The sequence below is a fragment of the Pomacea canaliculata genome, linkage group LG2 (assembly GCF_003073045.1).
Source record: "Pomacea canaliculata isolate SZHN2017 linkage group LG2, ASM307304v1, whole genome shotgun sequence".
NCBI lineage: Eukaryota > Metazoa > Mollusca > Gastropoda > Architaenioglossa > Ampullariidae > Pomacea > Pomacea canaliculata.
Window position 1 is genome coordinate 40,345,383 of NC_037591.1, and position 22,812 is coordinate 40,368,194.

General features: G+C 41.1%; 1 protein-coding gene across 1 annotated transcript in view; it reads right to left on the reverse strand.

Moving 5' to 3' along the window:
- Positions 1–18,561, reverse strand: part of LOC112556887 (low-density lipoprotein receptor-related protein 4-like) — a 98,763-nt gene extending 80,202 nt beyond the window's left edge. Inside the window, exons 1-8 of the mRNA XM_025226311.1 lie at positions 18,300–18,561; positions 15,231–15,305; positions 11,658–11,842; positions 9,176–9,329; positions 3,547–3,780; positions 2,669–2,837; positions 2,198–2,328; positions 757–916 (exon numbers count right to left, since the gene is read on the reverse strand). Of these exons, the coding sequence (XP_025082096.1) occupies positions 757–916; positions 2,198–2,328; positions 2,669–2,837; positions 3,547–3,780; positions 9,176–9,329; positions 11,658–11,842; positions 15,231–15,297 (1,100 nt within the window). The 5' untranslated portion in view covers positions 15,298–15,305; positions 18,300–18,561. The remainder of the gene's footprint in view (positions 1–756; positions 917–2,197; positions 2,329–2,668; positions 2,838–3,546; positions 3,781–9,175; positions 9,330–11,657; positions 11,843–15,230; positions 15,306–18,299) is intronic.
- Between the last annotated feature and the right edge of the window lie 4,251 nt (positions 18,562–22,812).

Consider the following 22,812-nt stretch of genomic DNA (forward strand, 5'->3'; position numbering starts at 1 on the left):
TGACCAGTACTAAAACAAGATTCATTCATTTTAAGTTTTGTGATTTACATCATTTCCATTTTTCAGATATTACGCCTCTCCACAGGTCCAAACGGGCGAATTTCTTTACCAAGCAACAAAGAGGGAAAGTATGTGTAATATAAACCATATTTAAGTATCTAAACTGTGTATTAATAAAGGAAATGTTTGTGTTCCTAAGAAATGATAATATAACATTTCTAAAGCTTTACAAATGGAAAGGAAGCATGAAACTTCATTCACTCTTGCTATACGAAAATGTAGCTTTAAAGGGATTCTAAAGGCAAAATCAAACTGCTTAGAATCGCGTAAAGCACTCGATGGGAAAAGAGTCAAAATTATCTTATCTTATCTTATCTGACACTTCCTGTGCGTGTGACTTCATAAGGAGACTAATGTCACAATAAGACTCGTCTGCTTGACCATCTCGGGAAGCTATCGCGGTTACTCAGAGGAAGGACACAACGGTCGATTTCACTGGATTTTTTTAATTTTTATAAACATCGGCAACCGACACAGTGCTAATAAGTGGTAATTAAATGAGAAACGAATCCTTTATTTCTCCTGTATTGCTCTCGTGCTCTGTAATTGTAACTAAATATAGTTTTGAAACGTTTGACCGTAGCCACAGCCGTATCAAAAGCCTTGAGTAACCCTTTAAGGCTTTTTTCTCTTTCCTCTACCTTTCATTCCTATGTTTATTTCTATATCCTACAGAACGATCGCAATAGCACTCACTTTTTAGCTCCCCAGTCCGTGACAAACAACTCATTGTGGTAGATATCCAGGCCCATAAAATTTGAGCCCTCCAGTTTAAAATAAACTTTAGAACGTTTGCTGTCCACATCCGTCCATCCTATCAGCTGTGTGGCTCCATCTGCCCAGTAAAGTCTCCTCCCTTCACGTGCGCAACCATGGATCCACCCGTTCACACATTCATAAATGCATTCGTTCACGACAGACATAAGTACAAACTCAAACACAGGTAAGTATGAGGGAAATCAGGAATGGAAAGACACGAATACATGTATGTACCATTACAGTTCAATTTATGAAAAGTAAGGAAAGGAGAGGTACAAGCAGACAACAACAAATCATCGATACTGTTAGCAACGTGGGGGGAGGTGGTCACCTCTATCTGTTTGTAGAAAGGGATTATCGCCCTTACCCCTATACTAGATGAAAAGCGTGGAAGTGAAGATATTTTAAGAAAAAGCTGGTATGAGTGAGCGGAAGGTTCCCTGAACCCCGGGTGTATTGGGAAAATACTGAGTTAGATTATCCCAATGCCAGAGAGAGACTGTAGCGAATTTTGAGTAGAGGAGATTTGGGAATTGGATTAATTCCTTGCCTAATCAAGGAATTACCCAGGAGAGTAAGCAGCTGGAAGAAGGAATTCCCTAGTAGGAATGGCCTGGAAGAGAAATTACATAGGAGGAAAATTACCCAGAGAGGAATTACCTAGGAGGAAGGAAGTAACGAAGAGGGAAGACGTTTGGAGTAGGATCGTCAGCAGCTTGGTGCAAATGCCTGATAAACACCAGCTGTGCCTGGTTATTGTGGTTATTGAAGTTGTATCGTCACCAGCCGGATGTGTCTGCATAGTCAGCAGCTACTGTTGGGAAGTCGCAAAGTTTGGAAGGATATTCAAGGAAAGTTATTTGAGGAAGATTTTTCAAAGACGATTATTCGAGGAAGTGTAGTTGTGTGTTTAAGTGTGAACGTCTGTGGGACATCATCCAAACAGTGAGTTGAACTATTTTGTTGAACTGTTGGCGAAACATTTGTCTAATGAAAAGGAACGTCAGAGAGGATGAAAGTCATTCATGACATTAATATGATGTTTATGGTTTATAGTCACATTTTGTTTTGATGTCAAGTTGTGTGAATTTAATTGTCCCCCTACAATAAATACACGCCCCCCTCCCCACCATACAGATCTTTGTACTTTGTTGTTAGAACACAATTGCGGGACGGAGTGTGCTAGCAGTGACCTGTGTGTGTACCCGTCTCTAACAGATACACAGGTTAAAAGAGAAAAGCCTACTGTCTTCCTGTAAAAAATTTGTTAAGACAAATAGCAATTCAAAGAAATTATGATGGGAAAAAAAGTAAGAACAAATCTTAATAAATTCACATACAAATAAGCAACAAGTGGAAGAAAAATCAAACATCTTACCTACTGTGTCCAAAGCAAGACCATTAGGACCTTTAAGATGCCTGGATGCAGAAATCAGTGTCTGACGGTCCGAGCCGTCATAGTTACACCTCTCTATTTTACTCCTGGTGTAGTCACTCCAGTAGATGACACTGTGGTTTGTGGGAAGAATTGGTGAGCGAAACTAAATCACATTTATATTTAATTTCAAGTTCTTTGATTGCAGCTCTCACATTTGAAAACAACGATTTCTTAGGGTTTTTTTTCTACTTGCATTTATTCGTTATTCTCTCCCTTTACACTTATTTTGCTTTTTCGCTCTTTATTTCCGAAGTCCCAAGTGTATCATCATTATTAGCATGTAAATCTTTCTTCTGTATACATTTCATAAATTAATTCTGTAACATTTAATTTATTTTAAAGCATCGTAAATGTATTAAAATTAATTAGCTCAATAAGTTTATCATCATTTACAAATCTAATTATAGTCACCCATTGTGTTTGTCCAGTTCGATGTCCATAGGCTGACCAATGTCTGAATCGACGACAATATGATGACTGTTGGTGTTCAGTGATATCATTCCGATGACCTTGTTGCCGTCGTCGGCGTAGAATAGTAGCCTCGACACAGAGTCCACATAAAGGCCCCATAGGTAACCTCCTTACAGACAGACAACAATAATAACAAAGGAATATTTATGATATAGATTTATGTCACCCGTGTGTGTCCTGTTGATTAACGCGTTTGTATGACACTTGCTCTCTTCTATATTGTTTAATATTGCCATGTCATGTGGTACATTGTGGACAACTTTGTTGATCATCTGAATACTACCACAGTTTCGCCATCTTGTATTTGTTGTTCTTTTTAATCTGTATGTCAGCAGCAAAGATGTAAAGCTCCTTTAGGAAACTGCTTCATAAACTTTCTCGATCTGTGATCCAACTTCTGTGTCATTCATCGTTGAAGCGCTGAAGTATGAGCACATCATCGGCAGTCTCGTCTGTTCTCCCGTTACAACATGCATAATCACTTAGTTTTGAGATTGTGCACACGATAAATTCTCTGTAGTTTTGTTATCCCATGGTTACATCAAACTAATTTTTCCAATATCGTTATGTCTGCTAAATTTTGTCTTTTTGTTTTGCGGCTGTTGAATGTTTCTCTGTCAGTCTGGTTACTGACATGAGCCTCTGTGTGCATTAGGCATGTTGTGTCTACTTTGTGTATTTACCTTTCTGTAAAGCACTTTGAGTCGTATCTTTAGTAGAAAAATAAGCTATATAAATCATATTTACTATTATAAAATAGTCTTAGGTATATTTTATAATAAGTACAGACAAAATGACCACGGTGTTTGTGACTTTACCTTGACTAATATTGTGAACCAGCCGAGCATCGCTGCCATCAAGGTTAGCGGATCGAATGGTCTTCTCCACTACATCTGACCAATAGACACGACCGTCTACTGGATCGTAGTCAATACCATATGGGTTGTGAAGACCACTGGGACGGATTGTAAAATTACTTCCCGTGTCGATGTCTATGCGACGGATGCCGTTATTAGTGTCAGTGACAAGGAGAAACTTCTGTGGAATGATTGCTGTGGACAAGAGAAAGTTTCTGACATTGTACTCACGATAACAAAAGTAAGGTTTAACATCTAAGATGTAGTTAACAGTCTGTTATCGCAGATGCTGTCTCAACTACAATTTTGTTTTATACTAAAATAGAGTATACTACGAAAACATAATCAGAAGAGCGAATGATAAAAAATACAAATAACTGAAAAAGAGATCAGACATCTATGCATTCTCCTTATTGCCTCAGCATCTCGACTAATGTATCATTAGCTGTCATTTCAAAGCAAAGTCTGTTAATCCAGTCTGTAAGGATTATGTACCTTGTGCGCAAACATGTGAAATCCACATGTCTGTTGTTACCTAAACACAAACTCAACGACGTGTGATGAAACGTACGACAATAAAACTTTATTTTACATACAAGTATTCAAATCGAGACATACAATCAAAGCAGTCGTCTGCAGGTAGTCACAGTGTTGTCCCTGCTATACGTACTTTCACTATTCCAGTGCTCTTATCGTAATTACAACCATACAGTCTCGCATGCATTCATGTGAACTTAGCTCTGTTGTCACAGCTGTTCTTGTTTTTCTGGTTCCACGCTGATGGTTAGCTCAAGACCAGTACTCCAGTCAACAGTCACGACTCGCCGACGACTTTCCCTAAGACTGTTCATTAGCCTGTCCTTCCCCCTCAATCAGCCAGCGTTGTCACAGAGCGACGACTGTTCTCCCGGCGACACAGAGTCGAGCCTGTCCCAGTCCAGGGACACACACGTGGTGTCTTCAATGCCACGTACAGCCTCCGAACGAACATCACACTGATGCCAAGTTCTTCAGTTCTTTGGATTGCTAATGAACCCAGCAGACGTTCTCCTTTGAAAACAAGGACTTCTGGCGGCCTTGGCGTTAAACGTCTACCTCTCACAATTAGTGCCAGTCCTCTCACAGGTAGTGCTAGTCCTCTCACAGATAAACTCCTGGTCACGTAGTCTTTTGCTTTCCTCTCCTTATACAGACGGCAGACCTGAAAGTTCCTTGTCACTGACTCGCCCCCTTACTCAATGTTCTCTAGCCCAAGCGACCTTCCTCCCGAGTCTTGACCTCTTGGCTTCAGACCCGGTCTCGAGGTACAAGTGAAGTCGGCCTTAGAGATGCTGAAGTAGTTTAAACTGCTCACCGGTTGCTGTTTTCACACTGACGTTGTTCCTACATGTGTCTTGAAAGATTATAGGTTACACACTGCACATTCACCCTGACACATTGAGGGATGACATAGGGCAACTTTTTCATCATCCAGTCAGCGAGTAGCAACACCGACTAGAGGTAGACATCCCCTACTGAGCTTCTATTTCGCCTAGGTCGTCTGGTGGACAGTGAGTAATCCCCCTAGACGGTATTCACCTTCTATGTCCTGGAAGGCAGGTGTGTGAGACAGGTGTCACTCTGTCCACATACGTCATTGACTCCTGTGCCAGTCGGCTGGTCCCGCTTACCTACTGTAACTGCTTACCACATACCCTTTAGGGTTTTACCCACTAGAACACCTCCACGGTGGCACGTACATCCCGCTTTCCTGCACAAGGTGTTTCAGGCTTGTCAACAAGTCACCCTAGACCTTAAATTTGGCGATTATTACTTACATCCTCTTGTTACTACATGAGAAAGACTGTATTTTATGATCTTGAAGTTAATGTAGACTTTATATATGTATTTTAGACCTCTCTACGTGGAGTCAATGACCCAATAGCAGAGATCGTACTCCAACAGGATCAAGTCATGTATTTGATCATCCCAAGCAGGTGGATTTTTTTTTTTTGTTTTGTTTCTACAGATATTCTTTACATCGCCTCTTCTTTCTGTGTAGAATGCATCAGTATGTGAGATTGTTCAGACAAAATTGCTGTTTCCGTTTTTTCCGTTTACCTTTAATAGCAGTTGTTTTATTGCTTTGTTATTGTAAACGCAGACATGTTCTCCGGAATGCCAGTCTTAGTCTGTGGTGGTAAGGTGCTGTGTGAACTAGTGAACACGACTGGGGAGAGTACGAAGTTTTTGCGGACGAATATGAGTTCAGGGGAACTAGCCTCCTAGCTTTAAAGGGGTTGATGAAATTAATTACATTGCTGAAGAGGCAGTTGACGAGGCTAGAGGCGTGATCTGTGTATAAATCTTACCCACTCAAGGAGATCTTTAATATATTTTGCATAGTTATAAGCTATAACTTTAATAATGCTTTACTTCGTGTATTTTTAATTTACAGGAAAATAGGTATAATACGTGTATATAAAATTAACCATAACTGAGAAAACATCGATGTATAAAGGCAAACTTTTATGTGTATAATTTACAAAAAATATATTTTCAGCAATCTACTGAGAAATAGAGGACGATACAAAAAGTGGTTGCTGCGGTAACGTAAAGTTTTACTTGTGACGCCCCCCAAACGAAAGAAGGTATGTCCGCGCCCTCCCCCCCCCCCCCAACCACTCGTTAGCCAGCTACCTGCACTAATACAGGTATGAGATATGAGAAACTTTTTTTTATTAAAATGACCACCTTCGTGCCACACTTGTCAGCACAGGTTGAGAATCGCGGTGGTGGGTGGTTTGGCGTAACGCATGCTATGTAGTACTAAAGAGTGTTGTTGTTGCTGCTGGTGTTGTTCTTTTGTGAGTTAGTCGGAGTTGTTTGATTTTGTCCTGAAGTAAAGTTTGGTCGCTCGTCCCCAGAGGCAGCGCCATTTAGTGTATAACCTCTGACCCCGAGTGGGGGCGTCAGTGGAGATTTGTTTGAGTGTTTCTATGGGTTAAGATAATGTGTGTGTGTGGAAGAGATATATTTGGATTCTGGAACAGTAGTCCCCAGTGACTGTTTGTTCCGTGGAACAACAATACCAGTGTCTAAAATTAAGAGTATTAATCCTTAGTCATCAGTGGAAGCAGTGTTGTGCCGGACTCTAAACTTTATTACTTTTATGTTTGATCATCAGCCAAGACACGGAACTTTCTTTCAGGACTGTGTTTAAAATCACCGATCTTATGTTTACTGTGAAATTAATTTTTACATTTATTGTGTATGTTCATTAGTTAAGTTTAGTTAATATCATTAATGTATACAAGCCTTAAAAAGAAGTAGAAATGTTTTGTGAAGAAAAGAACAAATTTCCAGGCGAATGTCTGCGAATAGCTAAGGCCTGACACGTCCCAAAAATACACTTTTGACATGATATCGCTAATTATTTTATATGAAGTATTTTACACTTGAATGAAAGTTCCAAAAATTCTATTACTGCACCTGTCAATGTATAGGTTAACATCAAAACGATCAAAAATGGCGTGAAAACAGACTTACTACAAAGTCTATCACTCTGTTACTTTTTAAGAAGACATTTTTTTTAAATAGTTAACTAAACGAAAATCTACAAGCACTCGAGGGGAAATTAACAAAATCACCTGAATTATTTTTTATGAATTTTTCTTGTTTGTTAAACTTCAAAACATTTTGATTTAAACATGTCCCCCAAAAAATCAATATGTCTTCAAGATATCGTTAATTTTTTTATATCAACGAGTTTGCCATTGAATGGAAGTTCAGACAATGGCTTCACTGCATATGTCACGGCATCGGTTGCCATGGAAACGATCCAAATTGGCGCAAAAACAAAGATTATAAAAAAGCTAATAACTTTGTTAATGTTGTGAGTACATTCTAAATTCTTTTTTTTTCAGTTATCTTAGTTATTTTTAAAATATATTTTGTTTGTAAATTGCTGTGTTAAAATTTAAGAAATTTTTATTTTAAAAAAGTGTAACTACCAATTAAGCTACTAAATATTTTTCAGAAAAAACCTCTGAAGAAATGTTAAGATATGTGGAAAGAAAAAGCCAGCCAAGTTTCAAGTCTGTATCACATATCACATGTCAGTATAGAAGAATGGTAAGAAACAAAGGTAGTTGCTGGTTCTTCGTTCCTATTTTACAGACACCGAGGGATGCTATTGGTCACTCACTCACCAACCAGTCAAGTAGCCAACATCGACAAGAGAACGACCACCCTACTGACGCTCCGCCTCGCCAGTACTGGAATGGTGGACAGGTGACTAAACCCCACTCGCCGTCAACCTGGCGGACAGGTGTGTGAGCCCCTGAGGTGTCAGTCTCTTCCTAGACGTCACTGACACCTCTGACAACCGACTGGTCGTGCTTGGCCGCTGTAGCCTCTTAGGGCTTCCACTTATCGCACCTTTGTGCCCCTACCGACTACAACACTACACTGGCACATATACGCCCCCCACTTTGTTGCATAAGGGCCTTAAGTGTTGTCAACAAGCCACCCTAGACACTAAATGGGGCGTTTTTACCTCCCCAGCAAGGTTACCATAAGACAGTTTACATCAGGAACCCATGACAATTGGGTTGTGGGACAGCTGAACACTCCCGACACATGTTCGTGATGGGACCTACGATCCCGTCAATGTCGGCTGTAGTGAAGTCTAATTAGATATATGCAACGTATATTTACACAAATGTCCATTTTAGGAAAATTTCTGACTCTTTGTTTTGTGTAGAAAAGAGCGCGAATCATAGCGAGGTAACCTTTTATCGGCCTTGACCTAGACTTTATTTGAAAGACGATTGAAAGCTCTGATGTGTGACCCAGTTTCTCGAAAGGCCGAGAGTGTTCACGAACTTGTATTACTGGACTGCTTTTTTTCCAGTTAGTTACTAAAACGAGGCAGGTTTGTACAAAGCTTCCGGTTTATTCACATTGTTTAGACTCGCCAAGACTAACAGAGAAGAACTTTGTAAGAGGTTAGGCGTTGGCATCGGCAAACAGACATCAACCCACCTTTACATGTTCATGGTGTATTGCCATGTCCCAAACATTCTGTATTCTCACTAATTTTGCGCTTGGCAGAAGCAAATAAGAAATCTAATTGGTTCCATGAAAAACCATCTGGAGAGTCGATAGAAGACATGTTAAAAGTTCATAATATGCTATAATGAAAAGACCAAAATTATTTTTTTTATTTAATTGAAGGGGGTATGTCTAGTTAAGTTATTTTTGAAGTTCAGGGGATAACGTATGATGTGATTTGATCAGTATGTCAGTGGAGATTTGCATATCCCCATGAAATTGTTGTCATATTTTCAATACAGTCACATCGATTGATTAGGTTTCTTACTTAAAAGAAATAAGAAAAAGAAATAAACGTGCAACAGCAGTAAAAATTAGGATAACTAAAGGGAAGACCTCTATGCATATGTCGGTTTATTTTTAAATGACAAAACACGTAGCTTTTCTGTGTGTCTACATGTCCTTGACACATACCAGACAAGTATACTCATCAAGAGAAAAAAGAAACTAAAAATTAAAAGGACACAGTTGTAGCTATTTACGCATTGTTATTTACCTGATGAGTAAGTTGCATTGAAGCCAGCGCCTGACTGTGAGCCAGAAATAAATCTGATCCACATGGTGTTAGACGTGGACCTCACTCTGTCCGGAACACTCGTGTTACAGAAGACACCCATAGACGGTGACAGCTCGGAGCTTCCATCCAAGATCTTAGCATTTAAACAAAAAGTCATTAAAGTTAAGCAAAAATATGATAATTACTGATAAAGTTATGAAAATGTTTTCAGTTATTATTATCATTATTATTATTACATCAGAAAGAAACTTGCATACCCACCCAGTCACCTTTCATTTCCTACAAGCACCTAGCTGTACAAGACATGTCAAATACTATATAAATATAATGAGTCACTTGTTAAAGTGATATTTATCCAGCATTTTCATGCGAATTGTACTTTGTTGTGACTACTGTCGCTGTCTGTTTGTAAAGTGAAGACCATATTTTAAACATGAGTACGATGGTAGTTCAAATGGTTTTAAGCCTCAACCAGAAAAACTTGCAGAAACAAGACATTTTTCACAATATTCCCCTGTTGACATTCCTGTGACATCAATGCACATTCCAGCGATGCTCAGGCGTTGCAATCCCATAACGGAAAAAAGTGGCCTCCTGGACCTTCAAAACTCTTCCACAGCACATGTGACCTCATCAGTGTTTTCAAAGTGGCGACAACGTAGGTGGGATTTAACTTTCCTTTTGCGTAATACCTTTCTTTTCCAGATACTTTCTGACTGCTTGGGCCTGTTTTCTTCATTTTTAGATTTTCGTACTATCCTTCACCTTTGTATGTGCCTAACCTAAGCAAAAATTTAAATGTAAATTTGTAAGTTTACTAGTTTTATAAGAAGTGGCATTGTGTAACAACAGCAAGAATATTCAGCTATGGTTCTTCTTTGTGGATGAGGCTGAGAACTTTGGGAACGACTCTCGTAGGTCGTTTGGAAAGGAGGTGTTAAAGATCACTTTTCTCGTGGACACAATTTTGTAATATTTCTATCTATCTATTCCTCTTCGTGCATCAGGTTGCACATAAGGCCTTAACCAGAGTCCGCCACCGATGTCGATCGGCTGAAACCCGCTCCAGGTGACCCCATGTCCAGCCCTTTCCTTTCATCTCTCTTTCCACTGTTCTTCTCCAAGTTTCCTTTGGGCGGCCTCGTTTTCTTCGGCCGTCTGGAGTCCATCGCAGGGCGACTGTGGAGAGGTCTGCTGTCTGCTAGCGGAGCACATGTCCAATCCATCGCCAACGCCTTCGTTGAACCTGCGTGGTGATGGTTTCAGTTCTTCGGTGAAGCTCTTCGCTGGTGATGGTATTAGGCCAGAAGATGTTAAGTAGGCGCCTGAGGCATCTGTTTTGGAAGACGTCAAGTCTCTTACAGACGGATTTGGTCAACTTCTGATCCTTAAAGGAGGGTGCTGATCACATTTGACTGGAAGATTCACAACTTGATCTTCTGGCTGATGTTTTTTGCTTTCCATGTGCTCCTGAGTGAGGCACAGGCCTGGCTGGCTTTTGCCAGTCGGGTTCGAATCTCCACCTCTGCATCCCCGGTGTTTGACATTTTTGGACTCAAGATAGGTGAAACCGTCTTCCTCAATCTCTTCTTTCATTTTGATGCTGTCTTGGACTCTGGGGTTCACTCTCACACTGTTCGTTTTCTTTGCCCTGACCTTAAAGCCAAGGTTTCCAGCTGTTTCTGAGAAGGCATTTGTTTTTTCCTTCATGTCTTGGTGGCGGTGTGACAACAGGGCAATGTCATCAGCAAAGTCCAAGTCTTCCAGCTTTGTTGTTGCTGTCATAGTCATGGTCCATCTGATCCCTCTCCTCTCACTGTCGGTGGAAGTCTTCATGATCCAGTCCATGGGCAGGATAAAGAGGAACGGCGACAGAATGCAGCCCTGCTTCACCCCAGTACTGACGTTGAAGGGGTCTGTGAGCTCTGTGTCACAGACAACCTGATATTTGAAATCGCTGTACAGCATTGCAACGACCTGAACAAGTTTTGCAGGGACTCCGTAATGCCTCAGGATCTTCCATAAGGACTCGCGGTGGATGCTGTCAAAAGCCTTCTCCAGGTCGATGAAATTGATGTACAGTGGTGTGTTCCATTCATTGCTCTGCTCCAGAATTTGTCGCAGAATGAAGATGAGTTCAAAGCAGGATCACCCAGGGGAAATCCTGCTTGCTGTCGTCGGAGGTCTTTCTCAAGGGTTGCCGTCTATTTTGTAATATTTGATTGCTACATATTTCCATTACTCACTCTAGTCAATGTTTGTATCTTTCTTTAATTCTGTGTTATTCAAACTGCATTTCATTTTACCTTTGGCGCTTTTTTAGCCCCTAACAAGGTATAAAAACAACCCATGAAATTATTCCCTATATAAATCTTCTTAATCAGTGCACGAATAATAAATGATGCATTTTACAATGTAGGAAAACCCAGCCTTTAAGTAAAGGTAAGAAACAATCACAAACCTCCAAATAGTCCAACTTGCAGTCATCGGTTGCAGACTTAATTTCAAATGTAACAAATGTCAAGGTAATGCGATGGCCCTGTGTTGTGTTGATGATGTAGGTACAGTCTTCATTAGGCGGGTACTGACTGGGGTACAGCGGGGACGAGATGGAGCCACTGGGTGAGGTGTACACACCATCACAGGCTAGAATATAAACAAAGCTGTTGAGACACCAAAGGTCAAGACTAAAATATAAGACTTCATCATAATCAACATTTAGTCTTAACGTGAGGGTTTGAGACTTTGTGGCTAAGTGAGACTTTATGGGTGTGGATGTCAGATGCAAGACTGGCGACCAAGACAAGACTTGGGCCCCGCATGTATGTTGTGCTACATGAGTAGCAAAGATTTCCCAGTGGTTGAATTGCAAGAGACCAACAATTCCGTTTGTAGTCCTAGTATGTTGAGAGATCCTTGAGAGATGTTTAGAGAGCCAAGCAACTACACATGTGACTGTTCTTTCTTCTTCGTTCCTCTTCTTTTCGGCGGGATAACGAAGCAAAAGAAGTCAAGAATAGTCTACCGAAACATTTCGTCTGCATTGAGACCAGTGCCACATGATGAGAGACTTCCTATTCTAGAACCATCAGCAATATATTCTCTCTATTCATCTGATGTGGATAAGGGTAAGATGACATGTGATCCATGTGGCCAGTCAGCATGTTGTGATCCAGATTTTTACTGTGGTGCATTATCAACTCCACACAGAATAATACAGGAAGAACTAAACAAACTGGTTTGTGATTTGGACTCATCTAAGAACAAGGCAAACTCGCTAGGTTCAAGACTCCAACAATAGAATCTTCTAAAAGAAGATGTCATAATTACTTCATATAAAAGCGCTACCAGCATTTGGATCTTTTTATTCAAAAAGGAAGGTAATCTGGTATTCTGCTCCGATGTTGAGGGCCTCATTATTGCTTTAGAAATGACTCACGACTCACAAGAATGAAGACTATTTGTAGACTACTTTGTAAAGCATTTTGAGTCTGCTCTTGATGGTGGTGTAAGACACTGTATAAATTAACTTTAGTAGTAGTAATATGAATTTATACAATCGAAAGCGTCTTTCATCTATTCCAGTAGCGCATACTGTCAACATGAACGAGACTTACGATGCAAAGCATCTACTGAAATTAAAGATAGTTTACCGGGACTACAACAGGGACATCTAAATGCATGTGTTTCTTACGTGAGTGGTATAAAAAGGAATGGCACTTCTTGCTGAAGGAATGGACTCGCAGACAAAATGTAGCAATTGGAGAGAAGAATATCCAGCACCAAGCTCTGGTAGAGGCTCACAAAATCCTAGTACCACCCATTCACAACAAACTAGGTTTGACGAAGAACTTTGTGAAAGCCAAGGACTGGACTTAGCCAGCTTTCCCATACCTGCATGAAAACTTCCCTCAGCTCAGCGAGACAAAGATTATAGAGGAAGATTTTGAGGGTCCTCAGATTTCAGAGCTCTTCAAAGATGGAAGGTTCATTAACTTGCTGCAGGGTGATGAATTTGTATTAATACGAATAAGAAATAAACACGAAATCTTGTTCGCCTAGTGTCTACAAAATTTCTTTGGAATGATAGGACAGAAAACTACAAGAAACTAGTAAGAGACATGCTGATACAGTATCGGAAACTTGGCTGCAGTATGTCTCTAAATATTCACTTCTTTTTTTCCCCATCTGGATTTCCTTTCTGACAACTGTGGTATGGTTAGTGATGAACATGGCCAACGTTTTAGTCAAAATATCTAAACAATAGAGAAATGATACCAGGTAGAATTGTCCACTACCATGCAGGCTGACTATTGATGGACACTTCTTAGAGATGCTCATCCACCATCTTTACCGAGATACCACTAGCAATTGAACAACTTCCCGTCAACACCAAGCCTCCCACTAAAACAGAAATCATCAAAGCTATCAAAAGCTTAAAAGTGTCAAAGCAGCAGGCCCGGATGGAATACCCCCAGAAGCAATAAAAGCAGACCAAGAAACAACACCAACAATTTTACAGCTCCTCCTTCGCAAGATCTGGGAACAAGAGCTAGTACCAACAAACTGGAAACTAGGCCACCTGGTTAAGTTACAGAAAAAAGGAGACCTCTCTTAGTGCAACAATTGGCGGGGGATCATGCTGCTGTTCATCCCCAGTAAATTCCTATCAAGGGTAATTCTAGAGAAACTGACGAAGGCAGTAGACAAGAGACTCAGATCAGAACAAGCAGGGTTTCCCTTGTATAAGTTATGCACATACCACATTGCCGCCCTTCGTATCATCATTCAACAGTCCATTGAATGGCAGTCTTCCCTATATATATATATAGCTTTTTTTTGGACTTGAAGAAGGCATTCGACAGTGTAGACGGAAACGTCATCTGGAGACTGATGAACTACTATGGTATTCCACCTAAGCTAAGCTCATAAGCATTATTCAGGGATTGTAAGAAGACTTATTATGCAAAGTTATTCACAATGCAAACTCTGTATACCTTTCTTAATAAAGACCGGCGTCAGACAGGGTTGAATAGTAACACCAACTGATGGCAATAGACTGGATTATACGAAAAAAACCCAAGATAAACAAGCCGGTATCCAGTGGATCTTCACCAAACAGCTAGTGGACAGATGACATTAGTCTCCTATCTCATCGGAAAGAACATGCACACGTCGAACTGAGCAAGCTAGTATATGAAGCAGAGAAGACTGGAGTAAATATCAACAGAAAGAAGACCTAAGTAATGAAAACTCCCAATCAAACTTTAAGGAGAGAACATCCTGGAAACAGATCGCTTCGTGTATCTGAGAAGAATTGTCAACAAGGATAGTGGGTTTGACGATGGCATCAAAAGCCGCATCAACAAGGTCAGGCATGCTTTTAACGGCCTTCTTCCCATCTGGAACTCCAGAGAAGTAAGATCCACATTTTCAACACAAATGTGAAGGCTGTCCTACTGTATAATTGTGAAACCTGGAGATGGACAAACACCATCAACAAGATCATCCCCATAAAGCGATGCCTGCGCCATATTCTGGGAGTAGGATTGCCTGAAAAGATCTCTAACAGTACCCTGTGGAAAGAACCAACCAGAATGCCACTAGCCGAGACATCAAAATGCGCAAATGGAGCTGGATAGGACACATTCCGCTCAAAGCAGCTGACACCATTGCCAGGCAAGTACTTGACTGGAACCCTCAGGGAAGACTTGGAAAAGAACAGTAGAGAGAGAGAGGCAAAGGACATCGAATCCACATGGGCACAACTGAGGGGTTGCCCTAAGCCGGGTCCTGCATGAACCTGGCGAGGTGGTGTTGCGGCCCTATGCTCCTCCTGGAGTAACAAGGACTGAACTAAACAACAAAACTAGAGCGAATTTTATATTTTGATTGTTATATTCCCGTTAAGCACATAAAATATCGTAGGAAATGTCATGTTATTTCAGTAACATAACTTTCGTAAAAAATGTTGACCAGTGAATTTTCAACCAAACTATTCCTACCCCTCAGTGTGACCACCTTGCGATCTTACCTCGTGTTTTCTGTAAGTGGTGCTGAATCAAGAGTGTAAATAAACACACGAATAGCTGCATAGTCATCTTTGTCACTGAAATAAGAACAATAAATACACAATATAAGCTTTCAAAATAAGATCAGCAAATAAATGTTACATAGTATCAACTAAAATGTGAATTGTTAAGTCAGATAAAAAGATTAAAAGCTATACTTGTCCACTAATTCCGTATTTTCTTAACCAAAAAAATTAAGAGGGTTGGGTAACTTTGTTTATATAACTAAAAAGTTGTAAAAGCTTTATGACAATGTTTTCGCAGCAAAGGGAGATATTTAAAGGTAAAACATAAACCATATACACGCTATCTCGGTTATGAGACGTGGCAGGAAAATGTCAAATATCTTAACCTTTCTGACAAATCAAACTCAACAGCGTTGGGTAGACAGGTAAAGATTTGTAGCGTCACACTCAACAGCCATGTGCACTATCTATCTATTCCTCTTCGTGCATCAGGTTGCACACAAGGCCTCAACCAGAGTCCGCCACCGATGTCGATCGGCTGAAGCCCGCTCTAGGTGACCCCATGTCCAGCCCTTTCCTTTCATCTCTCTTTCAGCTGTTTCCACTGTTATCCACGTTGCCTTGTGGATGTCTTTAGGTAGGAAGAGTGTGCCGTCAATCAACAGGTTCTTTTCTTCACAATAGTCTGCCAGTCTCTCTCCGTTCTCATTGATGGTACCAATTCCATGCTTGTCCATAACATGCTCCCTGCAGGTGTTGTCACTTCCCACCTTGGCATTGAGATCGCCGATGATGAGCAACATGTCGTGGGCTGGAACGCTCTCTGAGGCTGCCTGAAGCTGATCGTAAAAAGCATCCTTGTCTTCTGCCTCAGAGTCATTTGTTGGTGCATAGCAAGCTAGCACTGTCAGCTTGGTGTACTTTGAATGGAATCTTGCTCTCAAAAGCCTGGGTCCATAAGGCTTCCATTCCAGCAGTGCCTTTTCAGTTTTCTTGTTGAGGAGTAGAGCTACTCCTTCAGAGTGCTGACCGTCTGATCGTCCTGAGAACAAGATGGTATGTCCTGACGCTAGTCTTCTCTTTCCTGTGCCGGTCCATCTGACCTCACTGACTCCCAGGATGTCCAAGTTGTAGTTGTCAAACTCCTTGACTAGTTGGTGCATCCTGCCAGTCTGGTACAAGGTCTGGACGTTCCAGCACCCCACCCTCAACGTTTACCTCGGTTTGAGTAAATCCACTGTCGGGGCGCTAGCTCCTTCTCGGGTTTGGCTGTCGTCTGTCATAAGTCCAGTCTCTTGTTGTGCTTCATTACCTTCGCCCTCCCTGACGAATTCTCTGGTGTTATTTTCAGTAACAGTCTTTTTATTAAATGGTGGGGTTGTTAGCCCTACCATAACCTAATTTACCTCTAGGTGAGGTGTCCACCTTCGTTGCCTCTTACGACATGCCTGGCTGGATGGCAGCGACCCTATTCTTACAAAGCTCGCTAGGCAAGCATACCCCGGGGTCCCACAGGGGGAAGTTTCTCTCTAGTTCCTGTGTAAAATGTATGTATGAGCGAGATTCAACACATTATCCACTTCCAGTTAACCATTTCAGTTAACCATTTCAGGCAGGACAAGCCCGCAGACAAATGGAATCGGGACGATGCGGCAAAAGTGGAAACAATATGACACAGGATACACGATATGTAGTCTTATGGAGCTAAAGGAGAACAGATGTTAAGAGCCTGGTGTTGAATGTCCCGAGTTCAAGAGGTCAACATGAAGTCATTCAGGGTTATCAAGTTCAGTCTCTACTCCATCATGCAGTGACGTCATCAGTGACGACATTGCATAATGACGTAAACATACAGCGCGCTGTTTACTCCAAGCCCAAAGATAAGCAAATGTTGATAAAGTACAAGATGTCCCCACACCTACATGTGACAATGAGACACCATGCTCAGATAACTCACTAAGCGCCGCCATCTTATTTATAAAGAGCTTGCTCTAAATAACAGTTTTATTATTGGAATCTTTGTGTTTTACATACTGTATGTAAGATAAACAACTACATCCTCACTAATGCTCCTTGCAAATCGCAGGTCTAATTCGCTCCCTAACGATGTTATGATTTTTTTACGCATTTTCAATGATTTTTTATTCTTATTCAAGGGAAGTAAGTGGTTGTGGCTGAAGTCTTTAGCTTGATAGGAATTAGCTTCCTTGGGAAGTCTAACAATGTTGGGTAGTTTGCAGAGGGCTGAACTATGATCAAAAGAGAGCTGATAGAGGTGTTGCAACACTTCACTCAACTAAGCAAACTATCAATGCAAGACATGTTACTTTACAAGAAAAATCGTGCTTCTCAAATTATGGAGAAAATTTTTCACAACATTCGGAAACTCCTGATCACTTTGCGCCGTTAAACTTGACTGCTATATGGTCCACTGCTATGACTGTTGACTGCTATGGTCAGCAAAAGTGAATGTGAGTAGCCCACTCACGTAGCTTAATCGTGTCTTTGTACTTATTTCCGCCACAAAGATTCTTATAGTCTCTTTCTAATTCTTTTTTTTAATATATATTCCTGTTTGTGTTTTGCCTCTGTTGCTGGCAAAAAAATTGCAAGTTATTACTCTATTAACACATACAAGTGTAAGGTAAATATGAGTCAACTCATCAGCACTACCACACGAATAAATCAACAGCATTCAACATGATGCAATTATCACAAATAAGCAATTCCACAATCAGTCCAATATTAACCATCTAAACAAGCTCCAAACGCCTCCAGTCAGACCTAGACAAAGGTCGAGACACACGCTGTTATACTAAAAAGTCTCAACACATGGCACAGGTCTGGTCCTATAGTTAGACGGGATTGTGCGGTAAGTGCAACTCTGTGTCCTTAGTGGCACGTTGTCAAAAGGTAAGTCATCAGCCAGGGCAACGTGATCATTTAAAGGACAAACATCTTATTTCTGGTTAAAAAAACGCTCTGCAGGCCCTGCATAATAATAGTAATGATGATGATGATTGATTTTTGATGATTGATGATGATGATGATGATGATGATACTTACCAAGAGATGCAACTTCTTAGACTTGCTTAGAAAATATTTTCCTTTTGTTTACGTCCACAGTAGAATGTAGCTAAAGCTTTGACAGCAACATCTACTCTGTCTTAACTCAAAAGAAAAAAAACTCAAATGAATTTCCTTCACCCAAGAGCTTCCTTAGGAAGAAACCCAGACGTGGTGCGTTGTGAACATTTATAAAGTACAAAAGACATCACTTCCTTGTCTGACGAGAACACGGGCGATCTATTGGTTGAACAGACTTTGTATTCTGACGTCACGGCCACCTAGGAACATACCAGGAAGTCAGTTCAAGACTGGGCGTTACCAACACAAGTATTTTCTCTAAGCATACAATGAAGAAACCACAGCCGCAATCATTATCACCAGAGAAAAATGTAGCAGCAAAGTATTTGGCCGCCCAGTTAGCAGGTTCTGATAATTGTGTCGTTTCGTTCAGTAACTAACATTAATAAGTATCATATGTGTTATCATCTCACGACTACACAGGATATCTGATATATAGTGTCTTAAACTCTGGGGCAGGAGTCCGTGGATTTGGTAGGGGGTATGATTTCTGTCACCCGGTCTAACACACCGTTGATACCCTCACCAAATCATGTCGACATTTCCCGCATGCGCCTAAACTAAATTGTTGATGTACAGTTTTTACAGCTTGTTGAGCACCCAGCATGCATCATCCCAAATAACAACACGACTATTTAGTATATTTAAGAAATTATTAATCAAATTACCCAATGATAAAAGGGAATATACAATAACAGGAAGTTTTCAAATGAGATGATTCTCTAACTTGGCTAATTACCTAGGTCGTCCCGTTTACCGAAGAGCTCTCTCGTCGCTCCGCAGAAGAAATAATGTTCTAAGACCTCGGTCTTCTGTTGACCGGTATGCGGCGAGAGAAGTACGAAGAAACTTGAGACGATTCCTCACATGAACATCCCTGTGCACCTTGAACTGTCGCCAGTCGGCCTGTTATTCCTCACTCCAACATCAATGCCGATTCCGGTGGCCAGAACAACTTGTTCGTTACGTTGTTATGTAGGTCGATAGTTGCTTTCCCGGTACGCGCAGGTACGTCTGTGCGGGATTAAGTCGCTCTCTTGGGTTGTGTCCTTATTTACTCAAGATTTTTTGTCGTCTGAGGCTAACGGTAGAACACGAGAAAGACTCGAACTACGAATAGACTTTGATGCCTTCTCCCCAAAATGTGGCGTGACTGTGTCATGTGGCGTGACTGACCAATCGCCGAATGTTGCCCTGGAAAGATCTAGATGCAAGCTCAGCGCTTTTCGCTAGAGAATTTTCAAATCAAAATCAAATCAGACTTTATTGTCTGTCGAGGAGACCCAGGACAGAAATTTGTCTTTGCTCACAAGGGCAGGCATACATACTCATACAGACATGTAACACACAGTTAGGACTAAAATTTAGGAGTAAAAAAGTGTAGATTGCACGAGTCCATCAAGGCAGTTTATGTTTTATCCTAACAACAAACCTTGGGTGACCAAGGGCCTAAAAGCAGTGCATAACAAAAAGAAACATGTGTTCTTCACGGGTTCTGCCCACGACAGAAGACTGGTACATAGAGAGGTCCGTGATGCTATCCGTTGGGTCAAGGTGAAGCACAAGTCCAAAATCGAGTCTCAGTTTGCTACAGGTAACATCCGAGTAGCTTGGCAGGGACTCAACAACATGGCCAATAGTGACGGTCGGAGTAAGTGGTCGAAAGCCAAAATCTCGATCTCAGGCGTTGAGAGTACGGCCATGCCTAATGCTCTGAATGCTTTCTTTGCTCGTTTCTCGTCTCATGACTTCTCAGTGCAAATTAAAGATGTGCTTAGTTCTCTTCACCCTGTACAGAAGGTTGAGATTTGTCATGAGTAGTTTGTGGAGCGGTTTCCGCGAGTGAATATTCGCAAGGCCTCCAGTCCGGATGGTATTTGTGGCAGAACATTACGTTCCTGTGCACACCAACTTGGAGGCGTTTGTCAACATCTGTTTCAGCGCTCTATGGATTTGTAGAGGTCGGTAGTCCGGCGTTGTTGCTAGTTCTGGCGGGACTAGTTTTGGCGCACTCCTGCTGACTGTTTCTGCCTTTGTTTGAGTGCTGGACTCCCTCGTGACATATACCTTTCCTGATATTTTTCAGGACCGACCTACAGCTTTTTTGTGTTCTTTTGATGGAAATAGGTGTAGCCCCACGTAAACTTTTAGTAGAAATCGTTAACTCTGTTCTCGCTTGAGGTACAACAAATATAATACACTTAAGCTTCCTAACAATAAACACTACACCATCCTTGTGGACAATGCCTCCACACTCCCAGATACATAAAGCGATCAGTTTTCAGAATGTTTTCTCCTTGAAGTTAGATTGGGAGTTCCTGCTTGTTGTTGATTCTCATCACATCGGTCTTCTTTCTGTTACCTTTTAGCCATTTTTCTCTGCTTCCTCTGCTAGCTTGTTCAGTTTGGTCTGTACATGCTGCATCCTACGAGATAGGAGACAAGTGTCATCTGCAAAGTCCAGATCCTCTATCTGCTTGGTGAAAGTCCACTAGACACAACTGTTGTTGTCTTGGGTCGCCTTGCGTATAATCTAGCCTTTGATCATGAGGAAGATTGTCGGTGACAATATTCAACCCTTTCCTACGCCAGTCTTCATTACATAGAGTTTAGTGAGCTTGCCGTTGTTGATAACTTGGCAGGACGAGTCTTAATGATAATAATGTTTATGAGGTTGGGCGCAATGCCATAGTGCAGGGATTCCCAACCTACGGCCCGCGGGCCATATCCGGCCCGCGACACTTCTGTCCACAGTGCAAGAAATCGGCATGTTAGTAATAAAAAAAAAAAAAAAACCTAAAAAACGAAAAAAAGGGAAGAAGTATTTATCCCTACGTAGGGTCGTCTCTCAATCTTTTTTTCGATAGACGAACATTTCGATTCAGTGCTCCGACTTGGTGTCTCTACGATGCAGCCGGGCATTCAGAAGTTGGTTTCGGGAAAACAACTTCAAATATCCCACTAACTACTACATAATTAATGGTAAGTACAGCTTGTTTCTAACAAAAATGGTATCTGCTCTATTTTTTTTTTTTTTTGTATTTTTGCGGTGAAGTGGCCCGCGACACGGCTGTCTGAAATGGATATGGCCCGCAGTCCGAAAAAGGTTGGGCATCACTGTCATAGTGGATCACGAAGCTCAAGATGACGTCTATGTCTACACTGTCAAATGCCTTTTTGAGGCCCACAAAAGTGATATAAATGGAGGATTGCCACTCAATAGACTGCTCACTGATGATACACAGGGTGACGATACGTTCAGTGAAAAACCTATTCTGGCTAAACCTTGTTTGTTTTTGTTTCAGCCTCTTGTCTAGTGCTTTTCTTTAATCTCTCTAGTATTATCCTGGTCAGAAATTTGCTAGAAATGGACAACAGCATTTACCCACTCAAATTGTTGCATTGGGAGAGGTGTCTTTTTTTTTGGTAACTTGACCAGTTTTCCTATCTTCCAGTCTGTTGGTACTAACTTTTATTCCAAGATATTGTTAAGAAGGTGTTGTAAACGTTTTGCTGTTGTTGCAAGGTCTGCCTGCTACTTTCCCATGTCAACAGATGAGTGACCAGTGACCAGCATGCGTCATAAGCAGGCCATTGTTTTGGTGCTGTTGCGGTTTCTGTAACAGATTATTTTTTCATGAGATGGTTGTTAGCCCAAAGCTTATCCCCCAACCTGGAGGGCCTCTTCCCTGACAGATCAGTTGGCTTGGTTAGACCTGCCAGGAGCACAAGGCTCCCACCGACATCGCTCTGTGGATCGACAAGGCGCGCGTCACCACACAACTACAAGGTGATTTGCATCAGCTGGTGGTGGTTGAAATACAGATTTATGTGTGTCACTCGCATTCGAGAGAAATAATAATAATAATAAGAAGAAAAACATAATAAAGTCATAGTAAAGTCATATTAAAGGACGGAGAATAATAACACACACACACACACAAACATAATCTCGAAACTTCATGTCCATAGAATAAAAATTTGGGATGATAAAACATCAGAGAGGATACACGCAGAGATTTAATAGGATTTTAACTTCCGTTGGCGAGGATGGAGCTACAATGAATGGCTAGAAACCTTCGTCTGTGTTTTTCACTGATAAGTTATCAGCATTCGCATCATGAAAGACTGACTTCCTGCTTTTCCCATGTAATCCTCTCTCGCTTTCTGTCTCTCGTTCACTTTTGCTACGTTCTTAGTTCACTCGCTTTTCGCACAACTGATCACTGTGTGTGCGTGTGGTAGGGGAGGGAGGCGCTTATTAACTAAACACTACAGGCAGAAAAGACGAATTCACTGCAGATTTTATCGGCGCATCTTGTCCACAAAGAAAACAATTTTTTTGCTAGTCAGATTGTGTGTTATACAAAGTCTACGGATAGGTCAAGTTTATAATTATAGTCGTAAGATAAACCGCACTGGTTTCTTGTTT